The following is a 12166-nucleotide window of genomic DNA, read 5'->3' as shown; positions in this document are numbered from 1 at the left end:
TCTAGCTAAAGTCTAGACCTAAATCAAATGGAGAATCTGTACCAAGTCTTGAAAACTGGCATTGACAGATCCTCTCTGTCCCACCTGACCGAGTTTGACCTTTCATGCAAAGAAGGATGGGCAAAAAATGTCAATTTCGAGATGAATGATTTTGCAAGTCAATATAGAGAAAGACTGAGCAACGAAACGAGAGCACTGGTCCAGAAACAGCAAGAACATGACTGAATCACATTGTATTACATTTAAAAAAAAGGAGATATTGGCCGAGTTCTCTGTCAGAACCTTCAGTTCTGTTCTGTTTGCTTTCCACAAACCCGCTGACTCTGAAGACAACCAGGACACAAAAAGACACTCCTTTGTTTAAAACCTAAAATAAAACCTCTGCAATTTCAGTTGTCTCTTCAAATAAAGGCAAGAAAACAGCTTACTTTTTCACTTTGAGTAAGAGATGCTATTTTTGCCGGCCTTTGAGAGGGAATGAAAGGAACCCAGCAGTCTCCGAACAAACAAATCAAGACGAGACACATCCAGGTATGACAACCGTCTCTTCATATAACTACACGTTTGTTTGGATGAGTTCTCAACTGTTTCAGTGACAGTCCCATGATGCCAAGTCTCAGAAGACAATGGTCTTCTTCCTCATGTTCCTGATAAATAAAATGTCAATTCTGTTGTCTTCATGCAGTTCCTGCCAAAATCACACTGAGTTGTCCGTCTCATGTTGAAAGAACTGAGAAAATGAAAGGAAAACTTAAAATCGAAGCGCACCTGCTCTCTTCTTGTCTTGTGTCTAAGGAAGTTATCAAATGATCAAGTTGGTTGGAAGTATGACGATTCATATTGTATCCTGATTCTTTGGCACCTCTGGATTGATTGTAAGAATCTGTTCCTTACAGTAAAATACAAAAACTTGGGGATGCTTTAAACCTTTTGCACATTATTGCACAAAGACGTTAAGAGTATGGGAAAAGCCTGGCACAGAAGGAGCTATAGTCGTGTAAAATCAACAGTACATGGGAACGTAAACGGTGCCAATAAAAACCACTTATGCGCTATAAATGCCACAACACTCCCGGGATCACTTTGGTGCGTTTAGAAGTCCTGCATGACCCTGAAGGGAGCATGCTCTGGGAATGAGGTCATCTGCAGTCTGTGGACATCTCCTTTTAAATGACTCCAGTCCCCATTCGTAATAGCTGTGCGGCTCGTAAAATATTCCGTCTCGTGCTCACCGCGAGCCGTTGGACGGAATCGGGCGGGAATCCCAACGGAACGCGAGTAAGCTGATTAAATGTTGCTTTTATAATTGAGAGAGCCAAGCTAATTTGCGCTAAATCCCCTATCTTTTTTCTGATGCTACATGAAAGGAAGACAATAACAAATTCAGCATGGTCTAATTATGAGCTATGATTAGAAGAGGTGGTTTAATTTGCAAAGACGCTTTAGAGAAGTTCCTCCAAATACCTTGTTCTACTGAACAGAGGGAAGCTTTACTTCCTGATTTGCCCCATCTCGCTTGTTTAATAATTCTCTCTTCGACCCATTTCCCTCACAATGTAAATAAAAAAATATGTATTTATTAATACGATGTTGCTCACAGAAGTAGGCCAAAGCTTCCCAGTAGAAAACGTTTCTAATTTAACCTTGTGGCTCCAGCTTTGGGCATGTTGCTCTGGCGCCATCTGCAGGTATGCTATCATGAATGCATCTCAACTTCATTTAATTTTAGTGGAGTAATCAACACAAAGTAGCGGATAGTTGAGATGAAACGTATTTGTGTGTCCATTAAACATTTGTTTAATGGACACACGGCAATTTTACTTACCCCATACCGTAAGTCCGATTCATTTCTTTGGTTTCTTGTATCCTGTCTCTTTAGAGGTTGTGACGGAGTGCGAGAACTGGGAAATGGTGTGAGACTGCCACCTGGTGGACAACTTAATCATTGGCGCATTCTTCATGCCGATTTTCAGGCAGGTGTTCCAGTTTTTAGAGACCAGTCATACATGAAGCTATTGAACTGAAGAGCTCCTTCAGTGACGGACCGTTGCATCTTATGTGCGCAAAGGGGAACCGTCATAGATCCTTCCTCCTGGTATCGGTTAAGACTATAACTACCACAGCTCCCAGCAAACTCAAACAGTTTTTCGTTTTAAATAGCATCCCTGACATATTTCAGCCTCTTAATATGATGGAGATCAAGTTTTGTTTTACAATTTTATTTCCTACCAAGGCAAGCTGAGTTTGTCCGCTCAGCCCAAACATGGAACAATCATCATAGGCTTTAACAATGCACACATAGGAAATAAGGGATGAAAACAGTGACGAAATAAGGCAAACATCTTCTTTGTAAGCTGTAAAAGATCAGCTTTCTGAATACGCCACCCGGCCCAGGGCTGGACAGCTCAGGAATAAAATGCTTTGGTTTTAATATTCAATTGTAATGAACAAAAAAAAAAAAAAAAAAAAAAAAAAGTTAAACCTGTTAATCCGTGTTCAATTCAACACAATCCAACAGATTTTGACATCTGATTCAGCAACAAGGCTAATCCAGGCAGCTGAAATCAATAAGTATAGTCACTCATGCTCACTTTAAAAAATAAATAAATAAACAAATAAGTGTTATTTTGTGTAGCATATTAGGGCCATTGTAGATAGAAAAAAACATAATGTCTGCCAAAAACACTTCGAGATTAATCTTAGACATTTTCTAGGAAAAAAAACTAGGAAATTTCTGAGTTTCAAAAGTCAAACATTTTTAACATTTGAAAATTATCCAAGTTTCAATGTTTTTTATTAAAAAAAAGGAAAATTCAGTTTGAAAGGATAAAAATGTGAGAATGAGTTTCAACAGATAAAATTTTGAATTTTGAAAAGTCAAAATTTGAAGAGTTGAAAATTTCCTAGTTTTGTTATTAATCTCTGAACATTTCCACATTTTTTGCCAAGAAAATTTCTAACTTTGGACTTTTCAAACTCAGAATTTACCCTGTTTTTTTCTAGAATATTTGAGATTTATCGGCAAAAATGTGCCCTTACTCCCCCACTGCAATGGTCCTAATATGGCGCTGTATATTAGTGTATTCTTTCTCATAACAACAATAATTATAATGGGATGCTAAGGCAGAGTGGTAACTGTTGTAAATAGGAGTTTAAAGAAGACGTGACACTGTGTGTCTGTAGCAGATTAAATGATTGTCGGTTCATGCAGTTACACTGTGAACATAGAAACTAAAGGAAACGCCATGCAGTAACGCTGGACGTCCATCGCACCACAAGCTAAAGTTCACTTCTTTATAGGATTGCAATCTAAACAACATCCAGCAGCATCAGTCTCTTCAGGGGGGAAAAATAAAGTATCTAAAATGTGATAAAAGAGAAAACAAATTCATTGAAAGGCGTAGGATCCTTCTTTCAGCTAGCGGACAGCAACAGGCTGGGGGAGGGCTGCATTACTCGTACTTCTGTACATCTTGGGTGTCTGTCTGCAGGGTTAGGCTGCTGCTGTGGGAGCTGAGAAGTGTTCAACGAGGCAAGGAAACACTAAGCTTCTGCATAACAGTTTGGCTTCAACATTCAGACAGATGTGAAAAGAAAACGGATGACAAGAGGTGACAAAAGTGAGAAGTTGAAGCGGCTCTGTCTGCATGCCTTCACACGGACTAACAAATGCTGCTCTATAAACCTTTAAAACCCCTCTCTGCCCTTTTCTGTTTCATGGAGAAAAAGGTTCTCAAAAACACACAGGTGTTAATATCTTTAGATAAATAGTGATGTCTGTGAAATATAGTCTGCATTGCAGGTCTTATTACAGTACCAGGTGCATCTCAGGTCGGAATATCTTTAAAAAGTGCCCGATTCATTTTGCCGATTATGGTGTCCAGCTGCTGCCAACTTCATCGTCATTCCACCTGCTCTAATTAAATAAAATCAATGCAATATTTGAAAAAGATTATGCTGCTGCGTTGTCATGGAAACGTCTCAGCCGGACCACCACACTGATCCCAAAAGGAAATTAACTGTTGTGACTCATAATTCAAGGTTCTTTGAGAGTGTATCCTCTCTAAAGGAAACTCCGCTTAATTCTGCACTAAACAACAAATGCCGGTAAATATCTTACAGGCTGTACAAAGTGCATCATTGGAAGGTTGAGTGGAATGAAAAACTGTAGGAAAAAACAACAAAGAGGCACGTGACCTTTTAACCCTCCTGCAGTCTTAAGATAACATTTACCCGGTGCGCGGTCAGGCGGGGGTTGCACTGACCCTGTGTGCGCTTTTACCAGGTTTTTCTTATTTGTGCGTTTTCAGCTGGCTCTAAGAAAAAATTTTTATCTGATAATTAGCTGTATTTCAGGTTTTCATTAGTTGGAAGCCACAATCCCCAAAACAAACAAAAATAAACCCTTTAAATGTACCATTGCGTGTAAATGAATCTTTTTGTTTTGTTTTACCAAATTATCTTTTTGATTACATTCAAATGTTTTGTTATTCGCCTGGAGAACACTGAGATCTAGAAACGCATTTTATCTCTAGCTAGCCTAGCGTAGCTTAGCATCCTCCAGCAGCAGCTCTTTGCTGTCCTTTGCGACCGGAACATGCAAACAGATCCGTTTTAGGTTTACGTTTTATGTCATGACTGTGTGAGCCGTGGAAGCCTTTCAGATAATAAATATTCCTAGTAAACTGTCACATCGCTGCCTCCTGGTGGAGAGTTCATTCAGGCCTGTTGCGCCTCCTGAGGCCGGTTCCAGGCTGCTCTGAACACACCTGCTCATTGTTTGTCTCGCATGATGAAGAACACTCTGAATCTTCCACCTTGTCTTCCCCTTTATCATCCGCCTCTGCTTCTTCTTCTTCTTCCTTCTCCTCCTCTTCTTCTTCAGCAGACTCTTCCGGTCGGAGCTCCATTGTGTTCTCGCCCTGCGCCGCCGCCTCATCCCTGCCGTCAGCAGCTTCCTTTGGAGCCTCCAGGGAGTCAGGGGAGGGCTGCGCGTCCACCGCCATGGGGGTCTGGCTGGCTCCGATAGACTCGATCAGCTCGTCTAGGTTCCGGCCGCGGGAAATGTCTGAAACACAGAACAGGATTTTAGCGCCTCATGACCACAAGGCTTCCATGTAAAGCAGGTGTAACACAGAAGTCTGGGCTCCATCGATTCTTGCAAATCTCCCCGACCATCACCGTCAGATATGTTGCCTCTCATGCAAAACCGACTCCAAGGGAGATTCAAAGCGAAGGGCTGCTGGGGCTGGGAATTCAAAAACGATGGTCAAGAAATGGAACGGTGAGGCCGAGTCGATGAGGAAACCAGTGTGAAGACTTGTTTTAGGTGATGATGGACATACACTTTTGTTACAGTTCTGATTTCTTAAAGTATTTTTTCACATTACAGCACAACTCCTAATTTCTATGGATTTTACACTGGCAGTCTTCAACATCCACTGACTTCCAGCTTTTACATGCATCTCTGCTTCAATAAATATGATTTAATGGCCAAATTCCCTCTTTAGTTCACTATTGAGTTATATAGAGGCCTGGTGGGGAGCCAGTCATTTGATTTGGGTATCTTAAAGCAGAATAAAAAAATATTTTACTATCCATCGCTCAGACTTTAAAACACACAGATTTGTGTGAGTGATTCTTCGTGTGGAGACCCCACAGAAACCCAGAGCCCGCTCTGCCAGCCCACCGTTGGCGCTCAGCGGCGGACAGTCCATTCCTCTCTTCTTCATCAGGTAGCGGATGGTCTGCAGCTGAGACATGATCTCGTTCTTCTGCTCCTGGGCAACGGATTTCACGCTACGGAGGAAAACGGGACAGAAACGCGGAATTACAGTGAAATCTGAGATTATACAATCTACTCAAATGTGTAGAGGTGAATGTGCAACAGGAAACTATTGTTAATGTGCACTAATTGATTGGTCTGGCATCAGGATTTTGGCCTGACTGTACCTTAATCATCAAATATTTCTATGACAAACCATTCTTATTTTTGTAGAAAATAAACTATTGTTTATTTTCTACATCAGAATTGTCTTTTTCTGATTCCAGTCTTCTAACGTTTTTCTGGTGTAAAAAGTGTTTTTAGTCCATTTCGAGCAACCATAGCAGCACCTGCGTTTCTATTAGTCATATAATTGAGCAAATTGGAATTAGGAAAATAATTTTCCTTAATGGAAACGTCAATTTAAAAAAAAAAAAAAGATGTTTTTTGATAAAGTTTTTGCACTCAGATGAGATGGTTTTTCAACTATATTGAAATTAGCGCATTTACCAAAACACTTTCACATCAAACGAATCACATGATCAACAGTAGTGATGTTACTACTGACAGAAATGATGAAGATGACGACAGGAAATGGTGGGGGGATGATGGTGCTCCATGTTTTCTAAAGACTTATCACGTTAAACTCAATTCAGTTGTGATTTTAATTGCATTTCTAATTTACTGGAAACTCTGCAATTGTGAAATTGCGATTTTTCGACATTAGCAGAATATTGACAAAGTCAGATTCATGCCCCTCCTCTCCCCGAGAACCTTCTTTATAAACTCTGGCTGCATTGAAGCAAATGTAATGAATATCTGCATTTAAAAAAAAAAAAAAAAGGTAACACTTTATTTGAAGGGGGGTGAATAAGACTGACATAACACCTGTCATGAACATGAATAAGCCTTCATGAATATTTATGACTGTTGTCATAAAGCGTCATTCGGTAAATTATGACACTTTTAATACAAAGTTGACATTATTGAAAATGTCTTTGTTGTGACATCTTGACATTAACCAAGAAATCATTACTGATATAAATTTGCTATAAAAGTATTACTGATTGCACTTTAAAAATTAGGTCACTTTATGTTATTAAAGGTAAAGTTTAAACAGTAATAAGTGACAAATTTGCTTATTATTAAACTTTGGCCACGCAAAATTCAAGAACAGCAGTTTGGACACCTCTGACCTAACTCTACCATAGAACAGAGGAGAATAATTAACATTAACACAACTGCTTTATTTTTATTTAAACAGCAGACACTTCTGTGTGAGGAAACCTGACCAGTTAGTGAGCGGGTCCAGCTGGGTGAGGATGGAGTTGAGCATCCTCTCCGTCTGCGCCAGCCTTTGTTCCAGTTCATTTAACTGGTTCTCTGTGTCAAAAAACAAACAAGACAGGAATACAAGTCAACCGCAACCAAATGTGTGCGGCCGCAGTCCGAACAAAGGCAAAGAGGAAAACACACCTGCCTCCGCTGACTTTTTGGCCCCTTTAGCAAACTTATCCTTTTGTGTTTTGTTATCTGAAGACTTGATCTGTGACAGAGAAGGAAATAAAACATTTCGAATTCAGTAATTACGTTTCAGAGTGGTAAAGTATGACGTAAAGTGGCTACCTTCAGAAACTTATATGCCGCAAACACGCCCACTCCGATGGCGTAGAGGGGCATCAGGGTGAACACGTAGCCTTTGTTGTTGTTGGACTTGTACTTGTCGCTCTTCATCTCCTGCTCCAGGCGCTTCTTCATCTGCTGGATGTTGTCGGCGCTCTGGTGGGAGTCGGGGGGGCTCACATTGATGGGCTGGCCCCTGGATGCTCCAGGGCCTGGACCTGCAGCGTCATGGAAATGGGGAAAGGAGGGGCATGAATCTGACTGTGCCAAGAACCCCGATAAAAGGAATTAGGGTCGTACTGGTAAATCTGCCTGCAGATCCATTAGATGCATCAAAACGAAGAGTTTGGAACATTTTTGGTTTCTAAAAGCACCAGCAAACATCAATTGCTTTGATGAATACCTTTAATTTCTAAGTTTTATGTTTGAGAATTAAAAAAAAAAACAACCATCTCTGTCTACCATCTTGGAAGTCTGTTTTCTCTTTCTTGTCCAAAAATAAAGAAAGAAATACACGCAATTGGTCAAATTTTCATTCCATTCATTTTATTCCTCAGCTGAAAACAAGATGGCGACCATTTGGGATGTTAAACGGAAAAGGAAATGAAAGACTTTGTGAGATTGCACTAATCCACTCAGTTTAATGGGTTGGGGTCATGAATCTACTTTTACTTTACATTACACTGCTGGAAGCAGCCATTACAGCGCTGTAAGCTGCAGATAGAAACCAAACATGCTCCATAAAACCTGCATAAGCTGTAAACAAACCACACTGGATATGTGTAAAGAGGGTTAAAGTGCGCAAAGAAGACATTCTCATGACAATGATGCCAAGTGCAACAGATTCTTGCCGCTAATGCCACATTTATTGAATTATTCATGGTGTTCTTCATCTGAGTAGCTGCCCCACAACTGGCAAAGAGAAGAGCAAAATGGAGGAGCTTCACACTCAACACGGACAATTTTAGATGCCATTTTGTCATTCTGTTACAATTTACTGGGATTTTGTGACAGAGCAACACAAAGGTGTGTATATTTATGAAAAGAAGGAAAACGTTCACACATTTGTATTCAGCCTCTTTTAAACTGCCACCCATAAGTAAAATCCTAATTGAATTAGAAAGTTAATTTTTTACATTTCACACTAATATAACCCCTCCCCCGCCGAATAGCCTAAAATTCTAAAATGAAACCGATATCAAATCCAACTTTAGTTGTATTCCCTAAATAGCATAATTGCTTTACTTTTTGTGTGGGTCATAAATTGGTTTGATGCTAATATTCCTATAAAATGATCAAATCTTCACTCACATCTACACTAGACTTTTTTAAATGCTATAAGTAAAAAAAAACAAAACAGAAAAAACCTTGATAGCTAACTGAACATGTTTTTCCTAAGTTTAATAACTATTTTAAGGCATCCTGTTTGGATATTTAATCGTTTAAAACTAATAAAGTTATCAGAACCATGGACAGCAGCCACCCGGATATAAAGTTCAGCAAGTATTCAGATATCCTCATGAACACACTTCAAGTTCAACTAGATTTAAAATCCAATTTCCTATGAAAATATTATAATGCTGCACTTTTTGTTACATTTCCTTCCTTTTAACACAATAACCGTATTTTTGGCACAATATTTTCTATTCAGGTAAAAGCCTGGCCGTTCCTGAGGAAAAACGCGACAACCACACACAGGCCACGGACGGGAACACACGCACACATACACAGGACACCAGCGGCCTGGTGGGAAACACACACAAGCCAGAACAGGAACTCGTCACCTTTTCTGTTGTAGCGAAGGTCAGATTTGGTTTCCTTCGCCGCTGTCCCCCCACCGACACCGAACAACCTCGGCAGGACGACAAACGTGAAGAGCACCGCCGTGAACGCCAGGGCGACTTGTTGAGATGTTGACAGTACCATCCCTGCTGCTGGGGAAAATAGCCGAGGAACAGCGCCGAACACCGGGCACAAACAGCAGCAAACAGCGCTAGCAGCCAGTAAAGAGCAACTAAGCGGTGAGAATGCGTCTGGAATCAGATATAAACTGGAGTTATGAGAGAAGTAGGCGACGGAAGCTGCCTCTTGCAACTCTAACACCAAAACAGCTGCGCTCTGTTGCTTACACGATTACTTCCGGATTGGGAACCTTCACAATAAAAGCTTTTGCTTCAAAACAAATCTTTAAATATGGACAGAATTTTGAAGACGGCATACTTGCATCCGTTTATTTAAACTTAAATTCAAAATTATACCAATGACAGATTTTGGTTTCAAATGTTTACTAGTTCATTCAACAAGAACCTGTTTTCTGAAAGGAAATGAGAAAGGCATTTCAGGACACGTCGGAAAACGTCAGATACCTAATATACAAGTTTCAATAAACAGAAAAATCTTTATTGACATATCAATTAAACCCTTCTTTTAGTCTTTATGAACTATTTGCATGCTTCCATGGTATTTTGACAGAGTGTCTCTGACGATTTCCAAGCCGTGTTATCACCTTATTTCTTACTGACAAAGGTTCTTGATCAGATTCAAGTCGTAAATTTGGTTCGGCCACTCCAAAATTTTAATGATTCAACTAAAAATCATCTTATCGATAGATAGATAGATAGATAGATAGATAGATAGATAGATAGATAGATAGATAGATAGATAGATAGATAGATAGATAGATAGAACGTTTTAAAATTTGAAGATATCAAAACATGAAGACTATTTTTATGTATTGTTTATGACATATTGCTTAAAAAAAACAAGTAAAACCAATAAACTTAAGTAAATCTAATTAAGAAAGAAAAGTCAGCACAAAATATTATTTTAATTTGAAGGTGTGACTCTTAGACATCCGGAGTCGGTGGATCAACATGTTCTTTTGCTTGTTGTTACCATAGCGCTTTATCACACTACAGGAGACTGCCCTCTGCTGACCAAAAAAAGGAAAAAACCTTAAATTCACAATGGAGGGAATTAAAACAAGTGATGGGTAAATAAAAAAAGTCGTGTGATACTCTAGACAGCTGACAGAAATGTTGTACGATGCGGACTAATCACTCATTAATTATATATATAAGTACAAGTGAATGGCTGGTAAAGTGTGTGTGTGTGTGTGTGTGTGTGTGTGTGTGTGTGTGTGTGTGTGTGTGTGTGTGTGTGTGTGTGTGTGTGTGTGTGTGTGTGTGTGTGCGTGCGTGGGTGGGTCTATGCGCGCGTGCCTGTGCTTGGGTGTTTTGGAAGCAAAATTATAAGGCTGTCGGGTTTTGGTCTGAGATGCTGTATTAATTAGCGCTTGGAACTGATCCAGATTAGTTTTATTTTAGGTATCATATGAGTTATATTAGTTATTCTGCCTTTATTTCCCTTTGCCCAAACGTAGATCACCATGAACCATCTTTGACATCATTAACTTGTATGTCAAATACAACATTCCTCTATAGAGGCAACTGCTACAGTCGTTTCTGTTTTCTATGACTATCTAATATTTTTGTTGTTGGTGGTTTTTCTACACAGCAGGCAATGTGTAAAAGACTCAAACGCTCCAACAGACATGTCTCTCTGCCTATTTTTACTGTTTCCAACTGATAAGAACAAAACAAAAACACATTACTGAATGATTTGTCTTCTTAAGATCATTTTAAGAAATTCTATAGCAATGAACCAGATTTTAAGAAATAAATATATTATGTCAATTAACTCTATTTTTTGTTGTTGTTGGATCACTTGTTCTCTTTTTTCAGTGTGGCAAACCATTGCTAACACTATAGCTAAGAATTCCAGGCACGTCTGGTTCTTTTTATTGGATCTGCTGATTAAACTGGTTGATGGGATCTCAGACTTTATCTTGTACTAAATTATTCTGTTGATAATGCAGCAACATGTTGAAAACTACTGAAATTTTCACTTTTGGTTCATCATTGATTTTTGTTACAGTGGACTGGTTTAGCTCCACCGCTTCGTGTTTTAACAAGGGATAATAAAGGAAGTGTGAATAATAATTAAACCTGTAGCTACAGCCCAATATGGTAGGAGGACAAGATAAGGTTGTAAAAACAGGGATGGTGTTATCAGGGTATCAGCTTTGACAGTTAAGGATGGCTCAGCAAACAAGTGACCATTCTCTTCCTGAACCCGTGGAAACTTGTTGAACCCAACAAACTTTTATACACTCCTCCCCTTTATACGCTTGCACTCTTTCTCTGAATGAGCCGAGGACAACATGGTGGTACTCATGTACAGAAATCCTTTAACAAAAAACTTTTGAGGAGTTTATGGTTGTTGAAAAAGATCAATAAATGACAAGGATGATGATTCTGTTGTTTGTCTGGCACCCGAACGTTGTTCGGAGAAAAATTCATAAAACGTTTACAGTGGTTTAAATATTTTCATCATGATTACAACACTGAAAAATATCTGTATGTTTAACAGCAATAACTGTCAAATTGTGACAGGAAAAATTAGCTAAATGTAAAACAATACAAAACTGTTGAAGTTACCATGAAGAAATTAAATCAGTGAAAACAATAGTTTGTTTGTTTTATATTTGTGCATTAATTTTCTAAGTTGTTTTCATGTTACTCTTAAAACATTTTAGCCTTAATAATCACCAATAGCAAGGCCATCCAGCAGTGAAAGAAAAAAAAACTTTACCCATAATTCTACTGTGTTTTACCATAGAATTTACATTTTCTTTTTTAAAGTGAAGGCTATTTTTAGGATAATTTCTATACTTTCAACCTGAATTTATTTCAACAGAGATTTCAGGAAGTACGGGAT

The 12166-nt window shown here is 39.0% G+C and overlaps 1 protein-coding gene across 1 annotated transcript; it reads right to left on the bottom strand.

Annotated features, from left to right (window-relative positions):
• Positions 1–2203: 2203 nt before the first annotated feature.
• LOC106929351 (protein RIC-3) lies at positions 2204–9513 on the bottom strand. Its single transcript, XM_015006222.2, has 6 exons — positions 9172–9513; positions 7391–7605; positions 7241–7310; positions 7057–7147; positions 5690–5799; positions 2204–5068 (listed from the first exon to the last, which is right to left on the bottom strand). The coding sequence occupies exons 1-6, from the start codon at positions 9311–9313 to the stop codon at positions 4716–4718; spliced, it is 981 nt and encodes a 326-aa protein (XP_014861708.2). The 5' UTR covers positions 9314–9513; the 3' UTR covers positions 2204–4715.
• Positions 9514–12166: the final 2653 nt, after the last annotated feature.

Source organism: Poecilia mexicana, unplaced genomic scaffold (assembly GCF_051168715.1).
Source record: "Poecilia mexicana isolate PSO_F unplaced genomic scaffold, ASM5116871v1 scaffold_23, whole genome shotgun sequence".
NCBI classification, from domain to species: Eukaryota; Metazoa; Chordata; class Actinopteri; order Cyprinodontiformes; family Poeciliidae; genus Poecilia; species Poecilia mexicana.
The sequence above is the reverse complement of the archived record's forward strand: the minus strand, read 5'-3'. Positions and strand labels throughout refer to the sequence as shown.

What these genes read in the sequence shown, in the direction of transcription:
- LOC106929351 (XM_015006222.2), bottom strand. Translation starts at nt 9,313, where the DNA reads ATGGTACTGTCAACATCTCAACAAGTCGCCCTGGCGTTCACGGCGGTG. An exon ending in CGGCATATAAGTTTCTGAAG is followed by an intron (nt 7,311 to 7,390) that starts GTAGCCACTTTA and finishes TCTCTGTCACAG; the next exon opens with ATCAAGTCTTCAGATAACAA. An exon ending in CAAAAAGTCAGCGGAGGCAG is followed by an intron (nt 7,148 to 7,240) that starts GTGTGTTTTCCT and finishes TTTTTGACACAG; the next exon opens with AGAACCAGTTAAATGAACTG.